At 31.1% G+C, this 21,266-nt stretch overlaps 1 protein-coding gene across 1 annotated transcript; it reads right to left on the bottom strand.

Moving 5' to 3' along the window:
- Positions 1-1,229: 1,229 nt before the first annotated feature.
- LOC111694704 (leucine-rich repeat-containing protein 26) lies at positions 1,230-18,474 on the bottom strand (the record flags this gene model as incomplete). Its single annotated transcript, XM_023463693.1, has 9 exons — positions 18,330-18,474; positions 10,263-10,325; positions 9,215-9,302; positions 7,951-8,031; positions 6,983-7,014; positions 6,633-6,750; positions 4,344-4,442; positions 3,515-3,595; positions 1,230-1,304 (listed from the first exon to the last, which is right to left on the bottom strand). Coding segments are annotated over exons 2-9 (579 nt in total), but the record flags the coding sequence as incomplete, so codon positions are not given.
- Between the last annotated feature and the right edge of the window lie 2,792 nt (positions 18,475-21,266).

Genomic DNA, 21,266 nt, shown 5'->3' with positions numbered 1-21,266 from the left:
TCACTTTGGATTTTGAAATCTCACTTTTTATTTTTTTCATGAATCTCACTACCTTAGATCTTGACACTTTATACTTTTATTTTATAAAACTGGGGCATTTTATACCTACAGCCCACCCTTTCCCTACCCCTCCCCAACATCTCGGCTTCTGACCATCAAGAGAAATGAAACTTCGTAAGATCATTTTCATTTATTTCAACTTTAAATTTGGAACGGTTTAAACTTTAGTTATGTCTTTAAAGTATAGTGCTACTTTCCTTGTTCACAATAAACTTGGTTTTAAGTTTATTTTAAAGACGAGCGGGGAAAGGCAGACGGTCATAAGCCACAACATTTTCCCCTTCTATGCCACATAATAGCTTTTTTGTCTTCCGGCAGCCATAAGCAACAACTGTCCGGTCTTCCATGTCACAAATTTTGAGTCTTCTGGCAATTACTACGTTTTTAAAGGGGATAAATTTAGTGTTTTGAAATTGCGATTTTTTAAAAATACAACTGCATTACGCGAAAGATGTATAATATAAGTTAAAGATCAATGAATTGTGTATTCAGTTGATAAACTGCATTACATTTTACAAAGAAGATTTTACATCATTGGAGTATTTTAAAGAATAAGAAAAGATGAGAAAAATCAAAATATTTGTCATTACCTGCAGAGCTTTACAGATGTTCACAAAAAAATCTATTTTCTAATTTTCTTGCACTTTGAACTTTAAGAGTAAGTCATTGTGCATAATTTTTATTGTTCGAAAAATGTTTTAAAAAATAAACCATTTAAGAGGAAAGATTGAGTTTAGTTAAGTATAGCACTTCACATTAAGAGGAATCATCATTATTTCAATTTAAAACTTAAAAATAATGATCTTTATATATATATCTTTTGCATGACGTGATTGGATTTTTAAAATTTACCACTTGAAAACTTAACAATTACCAGGTAGATTCAAGTGTTGTGGCAGGGAAGACCGAACAGTTGTGGATTATGGCTGCTGGAGGACAAAAAAGCTATGATTTGTGGCATGGAAAAAAATTGATGTGGCTTATGACCGCCTGGCTTTTCCCGCTCTAAAGACATTGTTCACCCATTTGTTCACCTATCTATCTATCTATCTATCTATCTATCTATCTATCTATCTATCTATCTATCTATCTATCTATCTATCTATCTATCTATCTATCTATCTATCTGTCTATCTATCTATCTATCTATCTATCTATCTATCTATCACCTGTAATCCCTTCAGTTTATTTCCTTGAAGTTTAATGGCCTCAATGCTGTTTCCCAGATTACCAAAAGCAGAAGTCTAAACAAACATATCTGCAATATTTTTATGCAAAACTTCTTCATATATGCATTAATTTCTTATACAAATATTTCTATGTTTATACTATGCATGCACGTTTTTGCATCATATTTGCATGGCAAATGTAATATTGGGGAGAAGTGCGCTTATTCTTCGTTGCCGCATTAAATTAGAATATTGCTTAAAGAAATAGCTTTTTTGATTTTTTCCTATGTAGTATTATTTTAACTTTTACACAATATGGGTTGGGCACAATATTTAGTTAATGAGTTAAAATATAATTCTTACGTGAAGTATATTTCTATTTAATTATGCATTTTACCGTCTTTTCGACACCAACATTACAGACAGCTATGATTCCCCCAAAAAAGGGAGAGTCATGTACCCGTTCTGCGAAGTTTTCAGGAACAAATTTGCTCGTTTTTATCCCAAAAGACTATGAAATTGTGTACAGGTACTTTTTCGGGAAATTAAAATTTTACTTAACCACGGGGTCCCTCGACCAAAATTGGTTTTGGGAACCGTTGATAAAGTAAACTTCACTGTAAAGTAGAATTATAAATAATCATTAATTTCAGTATTAAAATTAACGACATTTAAAATAATAATGTAATCGTTTGTTCTTTTTATTTCCAGTTGTTATTTACGGTTATAACTGTTCTTTAAAGGGAGTGACCGGCTATGTAAGGTAGTTGAACTGAGTATGCAATGTTCTGGAAAACTTCTTTCGGATTCATTTGAGACATATTACACTTCTTAAAGATCTGTAAATCCGGAGTTTGAGCGCAAATTCGACGTTTAAAACTCCTACTTTGGGGGAGGATACTTGCTGGAAAGCATGTACTGCACGGGCAGCCGTAGTACATTTGAATTTCTGAGCCGGGTCAACCTTTCCGGTCCCAGTTTGTACTATATCGCCCTGACATTGGGTAAATAAAGCAGACACTCAATAGGACTAGCCGGTGCAACAAGGTTGACGCAGTCAGACTTTAAGTTGAATTTACTTTTACTAAAGAGTAAGGGGTGCGTGACTGTATGTATAGTGTATATTTAATCAGCCGTACTATCCAGTCTGAATTACCCAATGTAAAGTCGACCCAGCCCGTTTTATGCAAAAAATGTAACCTGGCAAGATAACAGTGAATGTACATTTATTCTTTTAGGCTTTTAGGGCGCTTCGCGCCCATCTGCCATTTGAAACATTTTTTCTTAGTATAAAATGAAAGACAATATAGAAAAGTTCGCAATTAAAAAAATTGTAGATTTTTAAAATTTAATGAAAATCAAATTTTGTTGGAAGCTACGTTTTGGAACTTTGATCATCCATAAACCTTCCCGGGGGTCACGTGAGGTCCCACACATAATCTGGGCTCTGTCAGTTCAGCCGTTTTGACGTTTAGTGGATACAAACACCCACAGTCCCACACGGATTAGCAAAGCAAATGTATAAATGAAATAAAGTTTCTAAGACCACCAACCCTGCAGGTTAAATTATTGAATAATGAATAAAATGAATGCAACCCCGGCTAGAAATTAGTTCACTAAATAGATATTGTCTCAGAAAGGAAATGGAACAAAACTTTCTTTGCTTCAATTACTTGCTGTAACTGAGTTTAAAATGTAATAAAAGTTTAAATATATTCCTCAATAGTATTACAAATACAAGAATTAGTTGTGTCACAAAAACAGACAATATTAAAGGGATTGTTTTGTTGCTTGAAAATACATAAAATGTTCAAATTGTTTAGATAATTGTAAATAATCTATAATTATTGACAACAATAAATATACAATAGAATATAAGTCTAACACGGGAAAACGGAATCCGGATTGCCAGTTGCGAATTTCCCGGGGGGGGGGGGTCCTGGACGAAATGACAAGTCGTTCTAGTTAGTTAACGGGTTAAAACTATCTATTTAAGAAATAAGAGCCTCTGCCATGAGCTAACGGAAATCATACTGTCTCTTTATCTTAAGTTTTTATTTTATCTTGTGGAACTCAATAACATTTTAGTGCAGTTTTAAATTTTGCTAGTCATTCAAATAAATGGAATATAATGTCACTATGAGCTTTTCAACCAAACTACATTTTTCTTGGTTGGAAAAGTTATAAGGTAAAATTTTGGAAAAAATGGATTGATTAGGAAATAACAAGATATAAAAAGAAGAAGAAAAATTACAAAATATAAAATTAAAAAAGGATTGGTATACCTGAATAGCGTTAATTTGGCAAAATGAAAAATCTATAGTTTTCAGGTGAGGTAGTACAGGAAACTGAAAACTTTCAAGAACCTAAATATTTATATACTTTTGACAAATTCTTAAACTTTTCTGTAAAATTATACTTTTTAATTTCTATAAGTTGTACAACTTGAACAATGCTTCAATCAAACATTGTCTAAAAAAAGAGCGTGCTTGAAAATACTTTTGTTTGTCTGTTAAAGGGACTGTAAGCTACATTTTAAGTGACCCTCCATGCAAAGATACCAATTCAGATTCACAACGGTACCCTTGAAATCTTTATCTGATGACTATTGTGGAGGATATTGTTGTTTTTCTAGGTTTACCAGTGTTTAATTCTGAGAATTTTATATGTTTTTTCTGCAGTACAAATGCGCAAGTTAATTTTGTGAAGTAACTATAATTGAACATAATAAGTTTTCAAGTTGTAAACATGGATAACTAGTTCATTCAAAAAAAGCTTTTAAGAGTACTTTTGTGAATCCGGCATTTCCATCTGTACCTACGTGCATGAAGAGTCATGTAAAAGGAATTGAGTCGTTGTAACAAACTCTGATTTTCTAATACCTATATTTTTTCCACCTGATGGTGTAAACCGTTGATATTTCAAACTTAGATTTTTTCATCTAACAGAATTCATAGTTTGAAATATCTAAGGTCTACGGCATTGGATTACAAAGATATAGAGATTAGAAAATCATAGTTTGTGAAAAAGACTCAATTCCTTTGTAAGCTGTTAAACTTTAGAATATCTTAAGTTTCCCATTTTAGAGGATTGACTTTTATTTTTTTCATTCACCTGAATCGGATTGTTTGCAAAAGAAACCATTTTCAGTCTTCCATTTCCATCAAATGTTTTTTTGTCCAGTTTTGTTATACTGTTGTAGCTTAAGTCAACCTAGTCCGGATAAGAATGTGATGGATTGAACAAGTTTGAATGAAAATAAAAATATTTCTTCAAATTGTAAATATTTCTAACATTTAACCCCGATTTCTAGAACTTGTTGTTGAGTTGTAGCCAAGGGGTGATAGAGAAAAACATAAAGATGAAACTGTTAACCTTATTGAATTGAATAAGAAATATGTTTTATGAAACTATTGTGTAATTATCGTTCTTCCTAACTTCATCGGGAATTTTATAATAAACGTGCTATATATTTTTTTCAATTAAATGAAAATAAAATTGGAATTAACTTTACTTGACTTCTGCTTTGTTTCAAATCTTATTTGATCTAGAAATAGCCATTGAAATAACACAAGTACACAAACGTTTCATAAATCAATTACATATAAAACTTTTATTTTGGACTTAAATTTTCTCTGTATCTTGCAGGTTCTCGCCTTTTATGATTATATTTTGTCCCTTGCTAAAGCTCGGGACAAAATTAAATCTGAAAAGGATTGAACCTTCTCGATAAAGAGAAAATTTCTGTCTAAAAACTTTATAACACTTATACGAACCAAAATCAAACTGCTAAAAATAGTTATTAACATTTCATTTTACTGTAGTGTGCACCGTACATGGTTTTAAACATTTGATCTTTTGTAATTTCCTTCCAAGATATTACTTCCTAAATTCTGTATCAATCTTCCAATTTCCAGCCAAACATCAAAAGAAGGAAGAAATTCAAAAGATACCGTTCTCAAATATTTCAGAATGTTAGGCCTAAACTTAATTTTAAAGGGATTGTTCGCGAAAAATGAAAGGGGGTATAGGCTTACGGCCGGCGATAAATAATCGCTTTTGATCGCTACTAATCTTACTTCCATCTGTTGCGTCTATAAGGTGAAAATTGTTAAAAACGACTCATACCGAAGAAATATAGTGTCCATACAATTGAGAAAGTTGCAACATACGACTAATATCGTAGAAAAATCAATTTACTTTCAAACAAATCATTTAAATATTAAAATCTTTAGACATCGACTATTTTTCGACGCATTCGAATATAGTTAATATTTCATAATATTTGTTATTTGTTTATATGCAATGCCCTTAAACCGACGTTTTTTCCGCTAGGTGTCTCTGCCACGTGAAATCATTCAAAGCATCGAGAGCAGAGACACCTGGCGGCCAACTATTTCGGCGTTTTAAGTGCATAAAAAATGAAAAAATATTATGAAATGTTAACTATAAAGAAACGCGTCGAAAAATAATCGATGACTGTAGGTTTTAATATCTGAATGGTTTGTTTGAAATAAAATGAATTTTTTTACAATCCGAGCCGTATGTTGCAACTTTCTTACTTTGTATGGACGTTATGTTCTTTACTATAAGTCGTTTTTAACAAATTCTTCCTTATAGGCGCATCAGATAGAAGAAAGATTAGCAGCGATCAAAAGCGCTTATTTTTCGCCGTAAGCCTATACCTTTCTTTCATTTTTCGCGAACACTCTCTTTAAGAGTGGCATTTTTTATTTACTAGGATTCATTAAACTGTACTTAATTAAAATTCATTCTTATATTTGGCGGGAATCACAGAAGATGAAAAAATGTTAAACTGACATAATTGGATAATTCTGTTTTCTTAGCTTAGGAGTTCGAGAACAATGTGACATAATTTGGATGAAGTGTATAGTTTTCTACTAGAAGACACGTTAGACAAATGTTTAAAGGATTCTCTTCTGCATCTTAAAAATTAATACAAAAGCTTCTTTAAAACTCGTTATCGCCAAATGAAAGTTACACTGGAGTCTTAAAACATAAAGATCAGAAATAACGCATCTAAATTAAGATTACTACAGAATAAACAAATTTTAACAGAAAATCCTAAAAAAGATTAGTGCGTTTGTTTCGTAAAAAACGTATTTTTTTATGCACTAAAAGCTAATTGAGTCTTAATTTTACAGAAGTTTATAAACAAAATCTGTATATTTTCAAAAAAGAGATAATGGAAGTTTATAAAAAGAATGTTTTGATAATAACTATAAAATCTATTTTTAGAAAAAATAATTTAAGTTCATAAACGGATTGTTTAGATAATAACTTAAAAACATATTTTCAAAAGAGATAACTGAAGTTAATAAACGAAAAGTTTAGATAATATACAAAAAAGAAGAATTGAAAAAAATGTATTTCACATCCTGCCTCGATTAGTATTTTAAGATTATAGAACGCAGTAGGATGGATAGTTCTCAACCCTGCGTGACGGATAAATATTTTCTGAAGGTTTGGTAGACTATCTTGGAATACGTTCTCTCCTAGCCTAATCAAACACAACCATTTTAAGAAATGTTTAACAAAAACCATGTGACATTGCAAAAAAAGAAAAGAATCAAGGTATGTTAAAATCTTATTTTTATTAAGGTGTTTATTTTTAACGTAAAACATGCGACATTGCGAAAAAATGTAAAAATTTAATCATTGCTTGAACATTTCGGAAGTATGTTAAAAATTTATATTTTGTTTTAATATTTATTGAATTTGTGTTTTTTTTCCTTGTTATAGTGTTATTGTCGAGAATGAGAACCTGAAAAATAAAGATTTCATTTTCAAGATAGTTTTCATATTAGAACGATTTGTACCATAATAAAATGAACTAGATAAGATACACGAACAAAATGATTTTAATTGAAAATATTGATCAATATCTTTTTAAAAAACCCAGAATTTAAGGTTGTGAACCTACAATGATGATTAACAAATTTATGAAGTGATTTTCCGCTTCGTTTTATTGTTCGAATTTGCCAACAATTAGTCCAGAGTTTTCTGGAAATTGCTGTATTATTATTTACAAATCTCTGATGAACATACTAAAATTAAAATATCAAATAAGTTAAAAGTAAGAAAACTTATAATAGTTTTAAAATTAGGGTATAAGGATTTTTTTGTTAATTTGGTTTTTACGGTATCATAGTCCTGCTAGATTATCAATTAAGATGATTAGGATTATAGGTCTCTGATATTGTAATATTATTCATTATAAATTATACCAGAAACTTGAAAACCAACTTAATAAGTCTATGTATAACAAATAGCAATGCACAATTTCAGTGTTTCTCGTTAGCTAGACTATATAAAATCCAAGGTTGTATAATAAGGTTGCTTACTCTCGATGCGCTCCAATGGACGGGAAATGTCGTCTCCTAAGCGTAGATAGATAACATCCGTATATGACATCACCGCGAGAGTGACAGCACATGCAAATTCTATCTATCCATGCCAAGAAGACAAAATTTTCAGTACATTGGCGCGTATTGGCGCGCCCGAGAGTAAGCAACCTTATTATATAGCCTTGATAAAACATAGATTGAATCATACAGTCGTCTTCCTGATTCAAATTTTTATAGATCACACACTATGATTATCGAAAAAGATTTGTTTAACTGACATATACCTAAGTTTTAGAAATATATAATTTAATCTGAAAATGACAGCTTTAATAAAGGAATGTTTGTTGACTGACCTGGATTTCTTTGTTTAGATTTGTTGGAACTTGAGTTAGTCCAGCACTACTACAGTTTGCAACCTTCTTACCCCCCATCCACTAAACAACACATTTTTAACTAATTTTCTTAAACGGCATGCTCGCAATTTAGGACATGTTCGCAAAACTGAATAAATCATAAAAACCTCCAAATTCTTTGCCTGCCCAGACACGGGACTAGGACTGGGTGTTTTCCTACTCGTTCTTTCCGTTCATCCCGAGAAAGAATGATCTTTCCCCAGATACGACGCTGCAGCCATGAGCTGGGCGTTTTCCTTCTTTTTTGAAATAGTTTGGTTCTGCTCCTTCTCGTGAAAGAACGATCGGCGCCCAGCCATAGGCAAGACGTGCAGAGACTACGCTGTCAGAACGCATTTGCTAATTTAGGATTTAAAAAATTCTTGTACACAGTTTCACAAGTAACATGGGCATTAGATTACAACGTTGATATGGTCTTTGATTTTGCAATTTTAAAAATAGTGATTGTATTTAACAATATTACGTCTCGTGATTTTTAATTAATTAAAATCTGAACATTTTGGTTGTTATATGGTCAAGATTTTTTTTGATAATTGTTCAAAATAAAAAAATAGTATAATCGATGTAAAGTCGCAATTTAATTTTCACGCATTTTGGGACAGTCAATGTTAAACATTTTATCGAAATTCATATTTTATTATCATAAGTCAAACGTAATCATATAATTTATTAATGAAAATGATAAATATTGAACAGTTTCTATCCTTTTTAAAGTTTTTTTTAAAGTTGATTTTGTCATTGTGGGTTTGAAATGTTTCTGGGAAAACTCTTTCTCAATTCTTAAATACTGCGGCAAACTTGCTTTCTGATATTACAACTTAAGTTTTACAGCAAATTATCATGAATCTAGTAAATATCCTTCATGTTTATTTTTTTTGACATATTTTAATAGAGGGGGGGGGGGGCGGTGAGGAGCCTTTACAATGAATATAATTCCTCACAAATATTCAATCTTTTTTTATATAGGAACCTCTTCAATTTTCACATTATATTCTTCATTTTGACCCAAAATAGCCGAAGCCAATATATGGGAAATTCTTGTAAACGGAAAATGAAAATCTATGAAAAAAGGCACAAAGTCAGACTCACAATTGGAACTAATTATACTGGCCGTAACTCTAATTTTCTAACTTACAACTTTTTGATGCAATCCTATGGTATAATTCTTTGATATTCGTTTGAAAAATTGTTCGCAGATTTTTACCTTGCATTCACAATGGTGGCAGGAATTCGCCCAGTCCGATCTACTTGGCCCTATTAAACTTGATAACAAGCAAATCAGAACAAGAAACCTTAAAAAAAGCATATTTTATCTTATTCATCATTCCTATAATTTTTTGTACGCATATTTAGCATATTAAAATGATATCTTGTTTTTATGATAAAATGTAGTTTTTAGTTTTAAAAGTTGTTTTGAAATACTTCGAACTTGTATCTTCTATATTTTCTTATTTAATTCTACAACAAAACATTTCAAGAATCTAGAATTTCAGAAAACTTTTAGAAATAAAAGTTATTGACAGAATTGTTCTACAATAAAATAAATACTACAATTATTGAATATTCAGGTATTAAAATCAAAGAGACGCAATTTCAAGAATTTTCCGGCCATTTGGTTATAGAGTGGCATGTCCGATTCGGAACGATACCCTTTAAATTTCTGTCTTATCAAGAATAACACAATTGGTCAAGGATAACTTTTAAAAAAATTCTTAACCTATATCTGAATACTAATTACTTTTAATTGTGAATTCTTTATTTTAAAATAGCCGTCTCTATAGTCTCTTCAAGATTAGTTGATATTTTTCAAATAGATCGCATAATCTAAGTTTAGAATATCAAAGGTTTATACCATGCTGTGTCAAAGATTAAAAGTTTCTGGCAGTGACTCTATTCCTTTGAAATTTAGGTGGTCGGCTTTTAAATCTATATAATAAAATAAAGCTCTTCGCTCATGTATATATATAATATATATGTGTGCAAAAGGCTGGATCGAATTAGCTAAAATTTGTTTAGAAAACCCGGAACCCGGTTGGTAACACAGGTTAAAATACTTTGAAATTATTTTTTTTCAAAAATCATTTTTAGATTCCACGGGGACGGGCAAAGCCGGGTACTCCACTTGTATGATATATTTGAATGAAAACAATGCCTCCAACTTGTTTAAGGCTGGTCTGACCCGGGTGGTGGTGTGTTCTCTGTAATTTTAAAAATGTAAACATTTTGTGAAAGTTTAAATTAGGTTTACTTGCCTCATCCTCTGCAGTATCCTGGAGCTTGTAAATACCGAGGTTAAATCTTCATTTTCTCTCTTTCTAAACAAGCACTTTTTTATTTCTTCATCCTTTTATCTACTTTTTGCACCAACACTATTTGTCTGTCTGAAAAATGGATTTTCTTTGACAATTTTATCTTAAATTACTAACAAAATTATACACAATGTGTCTCTAAAGTGTAATTTAGGCTCAAAGAATAATTTTAACTTTTTATTGTTGCTTTACTATCTGTGTGAATTTTCCGTTGTACATTATTTGCAGACTTTTCTGTTTTTATTGGTAAATTCAGAGAATACATTTGCTGAGCCCGTTCTCTCCATAGAAAGTGGACGTGCAGTTCACGTACTTTGGGGGACGATGTGTTAGTCGCTAGATGTCTCATGCTAAATTCTTATCTGATAGATAGATATTTCCCCGTACATTTGACGACCAATATAGGAGAAAGGTCAAGTTGTCGACCAATGTAGTCTATGGAAGGAACGGCCTCTGGGTGGATTTTCGAACATTCTGGATAAAAAGAAACCAACCTATTGCGAACGTTAAAAAAGTGTTTATTTTTGCTTAAAGGGACTTTAAGCGTGATTTCAATTGACCTTCCATTTATAGAGTGTCATATCCGATTCACAACGATACCCTTTAAACCTTTGTTTGATGAAGGATTTCGTAGAAAATTAAGAGCCAAGAAACCGCGCGAGTGTGCATTAGCACGGAGAGTACAGTGTACACTGTAACCTTAGGTCTCCCGGCACTCAATATTTAGCTATACAAATGAGGGTATCTACCCATGGAGAATAGAATATATATTAGAGGGGAATTTAAAGAATCTCTCGGTATGAATTTTTTCAGTCCCTTTCAGCCTGAAAGGGAGTTCAAAGTGTACAAATCATGTAAATGTTCACAAATTATATGCAGTAGAGTACATTAATACAGTATGTTCCCTAAGCCCAAAACTTAAGACAGGGTATCGTTATGGAAACCAGTTTTAAAACCCGGGTTTTACGAATGGAGTTTGGCAGTTTTGTGGATATCAATATTTTTGTTGTGAAATATTTTTTTATTTAGTTTCTTCATATTCTCCATTTTTTCGAATTTCTTAAATCAAAATCTACAAAATGTTAAGACCCCTAAAAGGAAACTCGAGAGTTTCGTTCAACGATACTCTTTTAAATTTCGGGCTCTAGACTCAAGGAGAATTGAATACAAGGAGGGGGCAAAAGGGTTTCCGTACACTGCTGTGACGTATTTGGACTGCTGGAGAACTAGTTTCAACCTTTAACAAAATTAATATTCTTTTGCATCCATAAGATAGATATTTTTTATTTTTCGAAATATTATAAGAAAGGATAACCTCAAAACTCTATTTTTGTTATTCTTTGAAGAACTAGTTTACGCCAATTAAGTTCTTTGAATAAAATATCCTAATTTAAATATATGAAAGGGTTTATTCAATATTTTGGGACTCATGAAATACATTTTTCCATCTTTAAAATTCTTAACTTAACTAATTTAAAACTTATGTTTCAGCTTTTTACATGCAATTAAAGATCTTTTACTTGAACAACAGAATATCTGCATTATCTCTCGACTTTTCCACAGTTTTTCCATGTTTTTGCGCATTTTCATTAGGATTATCTTAACATTGTTAAAAATATGCAAACTCGCAAATAAAGAAATATTTAGGCAAATGGACAAAAATGCACGAAAGGAAAAAGGCTGCATATTTAAAGTTAGACTTCAGATTGACTGTTAAAAAAGGGTGATCAAGTTTCATAATTAAAATGAAATTAGAAAGACATTTTCAGGGATCTTTTAAAGAAACAACGATTTTGCCACAAAACTAAATTTTGATACCCAATATCGAAGACCTTTGATATTTCAAACTTTGAATTTTATTAGATCAAAATAATTCAATTTTTAAATATTAAAGGGAGTGTTCGCGAAAAATGTAAGGGGGTATAGGCTTAATGCGATAAAAAAGCGCTTTTGATCGCTACTAATATTACTTCTATCTGTTGCGTCTATAAGGAGAAAATTGTTAAAGACGTCTCATACCGAATAACATGGAGTCCATACAAATTGAGAAAATTGCAACATACGACTTAGTCCGTAAAAAAATCAATTTAATTTCAAACAAATCATTCAGATATTACAACCTTTAGTCATCGATTATCTTTCGCCACATTTGTATATATTTGATATTTCATACTAGTTTTGATTTTGTTTTTTAAAATAATATTTAGCTTACAACTTTTTTTCGAACATTCCTGGAAAATATGGAAATGTCGTCTTCATTACCAAAAATCCTCGAAACAGGAATAAATGTTTTTATAAGTAACTCTCAGATCATAACAATTAAAACATATTATGAAAAATCAACTATATATAAATGTGGCGAAAGATAATCGATGACTATAGGTTGTAATATCTGAATGATTTGTTTGAAATTAAATTGATTTTTTTACGGTCTAAGCCGTATGTTGTAATTTTCTCAATTTGTATGGTCGCTACGTTCTTCGGTATGAGACGTCTTTAACAATTTCCTTCTTATAGACGCAACAGATAGAAGTAATATTAGTAGCGATCAAAAGCGCTTTTTTATCGCATTAAGCCTATACCCCCTTTCATTTTTCGCGAACACTCCCTTTAAAGGCTTACAACTTCAAGAAAGATTGCTAAATTTGAGTTTGTGGCAAACACTTAGTTTATTTTCTCCAGCTGCGTGCCTGTGATGTTTGTGTCCGCGAGTGTGTGTGTGTGTGTGTGTGAAGAGTTTGATTCATAAAAATTTAATCCAATCTAAGTTTTAGTTTGAGAAGGCCCTACAGTGTATAGGTTGGACGGATTATGCTGTTTGAAGAATAGGATCAAACCTAGAGGAACACTCAACCAGAAATTAGAATCAGAAAATCTCCGAATCATCATTGACTCTAAACTAGACAGAAAGAGAAGGTTCAATTTCTGTGACATTACTGAAACAACTTTGTGACCTCATGGACTCTAAACTAGACAGAAAGAGAAGAATAAATTTAGGTGACATTACTGAAATAACTTTGTGACCTCATGGACTCTGAACTAGACAGAAAGAGAAGATTAAATTTATGTGACATTACTGAAACAACTTTGTGACCTCGTAGCTCCTCTATATAAATTGAGAGAAATGTAAGAAATCAAATTTATTCAAAACATTTTGTTCCTCTCAATCTTCAATAAAAGAAGTTTTGATTGAAAACACTAAATATAGCATATTTTCACTAAAGGAAACTACATTTCATGCGATGTCTTCACTCCCAATACGGCAGCTATGCTACAATCTTTTTTATCTCTCAAACCTTATATATTTGCAACCTAATATTGTAACCTTTTTTTATTGCAAAGTCACCCCAGTTTGCAAAAATATCGGGATGAAAGCCGTTTATGAAATAAAAAAAATCGAAAACACGTTTTTCATTTTTCCTGGAGGAGAGAAAAACTAAGAAAATTAAGGTTATTTGATTCACGGTGATTTAAATGTCTTTGATTAAAATTTTCCTGGCATTTTAATATGTGACTGGATAAATTTGTTATTCTCATGTACATAAAATCAAAACTAGGGGAGCTACGATGTCACAAAGTCATAACAGAAATCCTGCGTGAATTTGACCTTCTCCTTCTGTCTAGTTTGCAGTGCTGAGCCTGCACTTTAAAATTAGTTACCCTCCTTTTGATGGCATTATTACTTAAATTTGAAGATTTGTTATAAAATACATATCAAGAGAATGATTCATTTGTTATACCGTCCCGAATAAGCTTAATTTCACCCTTATTATAACTTTACGGCAACATCTAATCCAATCAGAGCTCACTCACGTGCTTTGTGATTATTCAGAACCAATAGAGATAGGAATTTATTCACATCTTATAATCCTACAGTGAAAGAAAGGTGATGTATCTTGTAAACTGTGCAGTGTATACTACTTATTCTATAGCTGCTTAAAAATCGGGTCTGTACATTAACAGAACTGAAGTTTTCAGTGCATTTAACCAATTCATTTTTTAATTGTAAAGTCAAAGTCAAATCTTTGCAGAATATATTCCGATACAGCCAGGACATAACCAGCTCGTTCTAGTTTTGCGTGAGTAGAACTCTGTTTTTTTTTTCTTTTGTATGGTAACACCATTGTGGTTGAACAGTTAAACAGTTGTTGACAGATAACAGCAACACGCTAGACAAATCCGGATAATAGGCCGGTTAGGATTTTGAAAGGGGTGTTTATTATCCCCAGACGATTCTTTCCCGATGGCCGAACAATACACACACAACAGAGTAACCTGACCTAAAAATATGAGGAAATTGATCAAAAAAAAGAGGAAACCATTCAACTCTAAATATTGGGAAACGGATACAAAATATTCGGAAATCCCTCAACAATTCTGAACTTTTGAGGGATTTCCTCGAATTTCTAAAAAAAACGGAAATGCCTCAAAAATAATTTTTGATCTGTTTCCGTGTTGAGTCGTTTCCGTGTTGAGGCGTTTCCATGTCACCACCTCACATGACCCCAGAAAAGGTTTATGGATGCTCAAAATTACAAAAATATGTTTTCAAAAGTACTCGACTTTTGTAAAAGTCTAAAGTTGCTCGAAAAAATGTTAGTAAATCCGCAAACTTTTGTTTGTTTTTGTTTTATATTCTTCAAAGAGAAGATGCTCACAGATTAAAAGTTGAAATATAATAGTTTTCTAAATATTGGCCGTATTATCTTTTTGGTTTAGTCTTTTTGCAAAGATGGCATTTTTGTAAAATTAGATTTTTAAAAGTTTTTTATTCAAATTTTAAACTTTGAAAACGGTAAATAATTCGAAAAATACCAAGTATAGTGTTCACATTGAAAGTTTGAAGATAAATGCATCACATGTTTCTCAAGTTTACCTTATGTAAATTTGTGACAAACAAGTTCTGCAAAAGTATATCTTTTCTCATCAAACATTATGTGAGCAAACTAAGTAGGAAATGAAATGTAATTTGTCTCGTCATTCTACAATATCGATTAAAAATGGTATGGAATGATTATCATTTTCTGACAGTTTTAAATTTTTTAATTCAATCAAATCTGGCCGATAGTTTTTACCTTTCACTCTATCCCGACTAGGCTATTACTTATTATCTGGTAATTATAATTTTCCTTATATTCGAGATAAAGGATGGATCACTCATCCTACTTTTTTCAAGCCAGCTTATTGAAAAAAAGACCTCTAACTTTAAATGTTAGGGTGCTAGACAGGTTAAAACTAATTAAAAAAAGTAGGCCAATAAATGTGAAAAATCAAAATAAACTGTTTTTGACCAATATTAATATGTAACTCACATGTTGGTACATACATTTTTAAGTACTTTAAAAATGTAAATGTTAGATCTGTAACTTAAATAGTAAACATGTGTTTTAAAAAAATCTCTCGATTGATAATGATTTGTATTCATCATAACGAAGATCGCCTTCGCATATGATATATCAAAACAGTAAAGACGACTTTCAATTTAATTTCGATTTATGATAAGTTATACAGCATGCAAAATGCAAATGAATAATCAAATAAAAAATTCGTCTTCATTGTGTTGATGTAATCGCCCACCACTGTAGAGTATCCAGCAACTATCTAGTAGTTATAGAAGTAATCTGGAGATTAAATTAATGCATTTGTTTACTTTGCCTGTTGTATGTTTTCCATCATTTTGTTTATTTCGCAATCATTTCAGACTATTCTTCTTTCTAGATAATACAAGGAGAATTGGCTCAAGAGCTGTATCCATAATGTTTCACTGCATCAGGCAGAGCCTTCCGAGCACCCTCCTGTGTATTTGAATGTCGAATTTGGATAGGCTTAAACTCTTTAGGGTTACCTTACGAGCACCCTCCTGTGTATTTGAATGTCGAATTCATATTGGATAGGCTTAAACTCTTTAGGGTTACCTTACGAGCACCCTCCTGTGTATTTGAATGTCGAATTCATATTGGATGGGCTTAAACTCTCTAGGGTTACCTTATGTCAGGTAAGGTAACCCTAAAGAGTTTAAGCCTATCAGTTAGAAATTTATAAAATATTTTGAAATTGTTTAAATAAACATAATTTGTTTTATTCAATTCTGAAATAAAAAAAATATAATTGTATAGACTCAATGATTCCTAGAGCTTCCCTTATTTAAATTTTGCACACCAATGTAGATCTTTTCTATTTTTTTTGCGTCGTTGTACGATTGTTTTATTTACTAAATACCCAACTATTTCTATGGAAATTCCTGAATTCATTAAATGACATATATACTTATATGTCCGTGTTGACATTGATAGCTGACGAGATCGTGCCCATTGGTTTGGAATTGATAGTTCAAGAGCGTATGTCCGTATGACATTGATATCTGAGAAGTTGTGTGTACCTGGATTAAAACGTGTCTGAAAGCAGTAGGGATTGGAAAATTTGGGTATGTGTCAAAGACTCAAATTAAATTTGATTTTATCAACAAACGAAGAAAACCTTTAAGCTGAAAGCTAAAAAGAAACGGAAAGATCTGAAAATAATCGACTTTTATAATATATTAGATTGATAGCAACATAGTGGGGCCGGCCAAGTTCTGTTGACTTTAATGAACGGAAAGAATAATATTTTGATAAATCTTAATAAATAAAGTTAACCGCCGAGAATTTAATGTTCAATCATGTCAATGTATAAATTATATATCACCTGTCAAACCGGCAAAGTGCTTGTTGCTTATATCGTGAAAAGGAGTATTTAGATAATTCTGATAGATTTTGTGTCAGATTGCAAATTATTTAAGTTTAAAATATCAAATGTTTACACAATCAGGTTGCAAATATTAAGGGATTAGAAAATTTGATTTTGTGGGATTTCTACTATACGTTACGATCGATGTTAGCTGTGATTAATGGGCTATTAAGGCAGAACACCTTAATCATTTCTCTAAAAAGAAATTGATATAAAAACATTTCCTTTCAACCAGATAAACTAACATGTCGTAAACTGTGCACAGATTTAAATTACATATGGAATTATTCAATAAATACTAAACTGGTTCTATACTGTGCTGTGGGACTCATAAAACTGTGGAATACGACTCAAGGTTTTCTTTATATAGAAAACTAAACGTAAACATGTAAAAAGAAATTGTAGTGTACAATGGCCAATGTTACTCTACAAGTGGGTTTAAAGCTATTGGTAAAGTATTAAAAGTAAAAGTAAAACAACATTAAAAACTCAGAAAATTGCGTTAATATCGTCTTCATTTTCCACGGTTTATATATAGAAACTTGCCCAGAACATTTGGTAAAATTGATCTATGATATTTATAACAATTACAAATTACTAAATCCTTGCATATGCATAAACGAAAGTAGGCCATCACAATAGTACCCTTCATCTGACCAATTATATGGAAGATATCATCGTTTTTGTTGCTTGAAAAGTGTTGAAATCTTACAATTTCCTCTTTATAATAAAACCATAATAAAACATTGAAGTCCAGCTCTTCCATTCACGATCAGAAATCTATTAAAGTGTAAACCGGATTAGAATGGATGATTTCCCTTTAAGCATATACCACACGAACTGGTGCTCTAGAGACATTTTCTCTACTATTCATTACTTTGTTAGTGCTTAAACTTTACAAATTCTCATTTTAATTCTTTTAAATCCTTTCAACAAAGTTGTTCCAAGTAATTTAAATCAAATTTATTGTGATTATACGTACATTATATACACAATCATGAAAAGGTTCCGAATAGGGCACACATACACACTTTATAGAGTTAAATCATACAACCTGGAAAATATTAGCTAAATAATTAATTTATATACACTATATAAACAGTTTTCAGGAATCAAATATTAATCCCGTAACGAACCCATTGGCTTATAAACACATTTTATGATAATAAAACCTCAAATATCTTAATTTTACGCTTGCAGTGAATAAAAAATCCTCTCAAGTCTTCTTATTTTAATGTTTAGTATGCACATTAAAAATGTCTATAATGGGATTAAATAGCGTACCGGCCTCGGAACAGATTGGAGGTTTCACGGAGACTGAAGTGCTGTGCGAAGCTGAGATAGAGGGATGGAGGAGGGAGGCCAGGCCCGACCTCTGGTGCTGGTATAATCAGTTCTAGAAAAGAAACTATGTCTAAAATGGGAAGAATTATTAATCTTTAAATCGTCTGTCACAAACATTAAAACTGAAATGTCGAACGATATTGAACAAGTTCTGGTCAACAGTGGGATCCACAAAGAGATTCAGCCTGCTTTGAAATGTTGCATCAATTGTCAGGACAAGGTCGTCTTTGAAGTGTCGCACATTTTTTGCCTTCAACACAGTTAAACATATACATTTTAAAGCATTACACCAAATGTTTTAAGCTCTAGTCATTGAGAAGAAATTGGCAAAATTTGCATCGATTTTGGCTTAAGATTGCTTCCAACCTTTAGATTAAAAAGCCCATAAAACTGTGCACCAGTGTGATGAATTTTATAATCTAATAATAATTTTGCATGTACTGTGTAATGTGCATAGAGGCCGAATTTAAAGAATTTGAGCCGCGGCTCAAATATTGTTTGTTCCACTTAAAATTGTGTTCAATTGAAACCGGATTTAAAACGTGGCTCAAATTCAATAAACTCAGACTCAAACCTATTTATTTAAAAAAAAACTATAAAATGCACATAAAATTGCTGACACATCCTCTTCCCTTTTTCATAGTTTTTTTTGTGAGGTCTCACTGTGTTTTTAGAAAATATTTGCTGCCTTTGTGACCAAACAGACCGTTAAGTTCTCATGTTTAGCACTATCTAGGGATTTTTGTTGTTTTAACAGTAAACTAACAAAATTCATAATTACTAAATTTATCTAAAAAAAAATTTCTTTAACTGTCATATCATATTATGATTTCAATTAATAAAGTTATAAACGTTTTTCTATTAACACACTTTAACGTAATTTGTGGGTTTACATTGGGAGTAAATTAAACTTTAGTGATGAAAGTGTATAAGAGTCAGAGATCAAAACCCAGTATTCATATCTTTTTGAAATCGAGATAATACCAGTTATATCGCATAAATTTGACCTTTTTCTTCTGCATAAAGTTTATTTTGTGATTTGTGCCTACGGATGGGCAGTAGCTTGATTGTTTTACAGAAACTTTAAATGTTTTTAAACGGGTTTTACGACAATATGATATGAGAAGGTTCCAACATTTTAAACTTTTTTCTGTAGAAGTTTGCTTTTATCAAACATGCAAATTAGGAAAAAAATATAAGAAAAAAACGAAAATTTTAAAACGATAGCTTTGGGGTTTTAAAAACGATAGTTTTTGTTTCGTTTTTACACTTTATTTCACCTATAATAACAAATTTGCATGTTTAATTAAAGGAAACTTCTACAGAAACAATTTCAAAATGTTGGAACCTTCTCAGATTGTCGTAAAATATTTAAAAGTCTAAAAATATAAAAAATTTCTGCAAAATGAATAACTATTGCCCATCACTTTTTGTACCATTTTTAATTTCTATCAAGCGATCTAAAACTATTAAACTATTATGCAAAACTATTATGTAAAACTATTATTTTAAACTATTATGTAAAACTGTATAACTTTTATGTAAAACTATTATGTAAAACTATTATGTAAAACTATTATGTAAAACAGTTATGTAAAACTATTATGTAAAACTATTATGTAAAATTGTTATGTAAAACTATTATGTACAACTGTTTTGTAAAACTGTTATGTAAAACTATTATGTAAAACTGTTTTGTAAAACTGTTATGTAAAACTATTATGTAAAACTGTTTTGTAAAACTGTTATGTAAAACTATTATGTAAAAGGGGGAGGGGAATCACGCTTATTTTGTGACTTATGAACCTAAAATTGAATTACACTGAACACGTGTAGTGTGTATGTATACTACAGAGTACAGCGTGAGTTAGTAAAAAGAAAGAATCCTAGAAATTCCTAGTTATTATCAGGTATATCCAATAAATGTTATTTGTACGTATTAATAGAAAAATAATTACAATTCATGTTAGGTTTAGGAATTAACAAAAACAAGGCAATTTAATATCTACAGGACCGTTTTTTCTCGAACTTTTTGTTAATTCGTCGGTTTCAACGATGATAACAATAGAACTGTTCTGTGGTTAAGGATTATATCTTGTAAAAACCTTTCTTAAAGTCGTCGTTTTTAATGATAACACTGGAATTGTTGCGTCAATACCAAAAGTCCAGGTAAGTACAGATCGTTAACGCTCGTTAAAAACGAAGTCCTTTAGGTTTAACAACTTAGACTTTTACATAATTTTTAAAGTACTTCTATAATTTAAAAACTTTCAGACCAACAGTTAAAATTCAAACTTAAGTAGATTTTTTAATCCTTTTATTTTATTAAGGGACTGAACTTGTCTGGAATTCAAGTTTTTACACCAGCATGCACCAACAATCTCTGTATTTATCTATATATATATATAGATTGATTTGCATAATAGCAGATATAGAAGCCATACAACAGAAGTTTGAAAGGATTTTTCAAATATTAGAGAATAAGGGTTATACAACTTTCGGATTACTAGGAAAGAAAAAAACCCGATACGCAGATTTACATATAACAGATTTTACTACTTAAATAATAATAATAATTATCATATTCAGAATTTTGGTAAGTTTTGTCATTTTTCAACTTAAATTAAATTTAGACTTTAAAAAACTGAAATTCTAAAATAATCAAGATAACAAAACATTACGGATTCAAGACAGGAAGTGTATTGTTCACTAGAATATTTGATATCTCTGCAATGCGCAATTTCACCCTCTTCCCTTGATATAAATCTTTAGATTTAAACTACTAATTAAAAAAACATGGTTTTCTCATCCCTTGGCCCATGATATATATATATATCTTTATATCTGCATCATGTATAGAACCGGGTCATGCACATC

This window comes from Eurytemora carolleeae, unplaced genomic scaffold, assembly GCF_000591075.1.
Source record: "Eurytemora carolleeae unplaced genomic scaffold, Eaff_2.0 scaffold68, whole genome shotgun sequence".
Lineage (NCBI taxonomy): Eukaryota > Metazoa > Arthropoda > Copepoda > Calanoida > Temoridae > Eurytemora > Eurytemora carolleeae.
The sequence above is the reverse complement of the archived record's forward strand: the minus strand, read 5'-3'. Positions and strand labels throughout refer to the sequence as shown.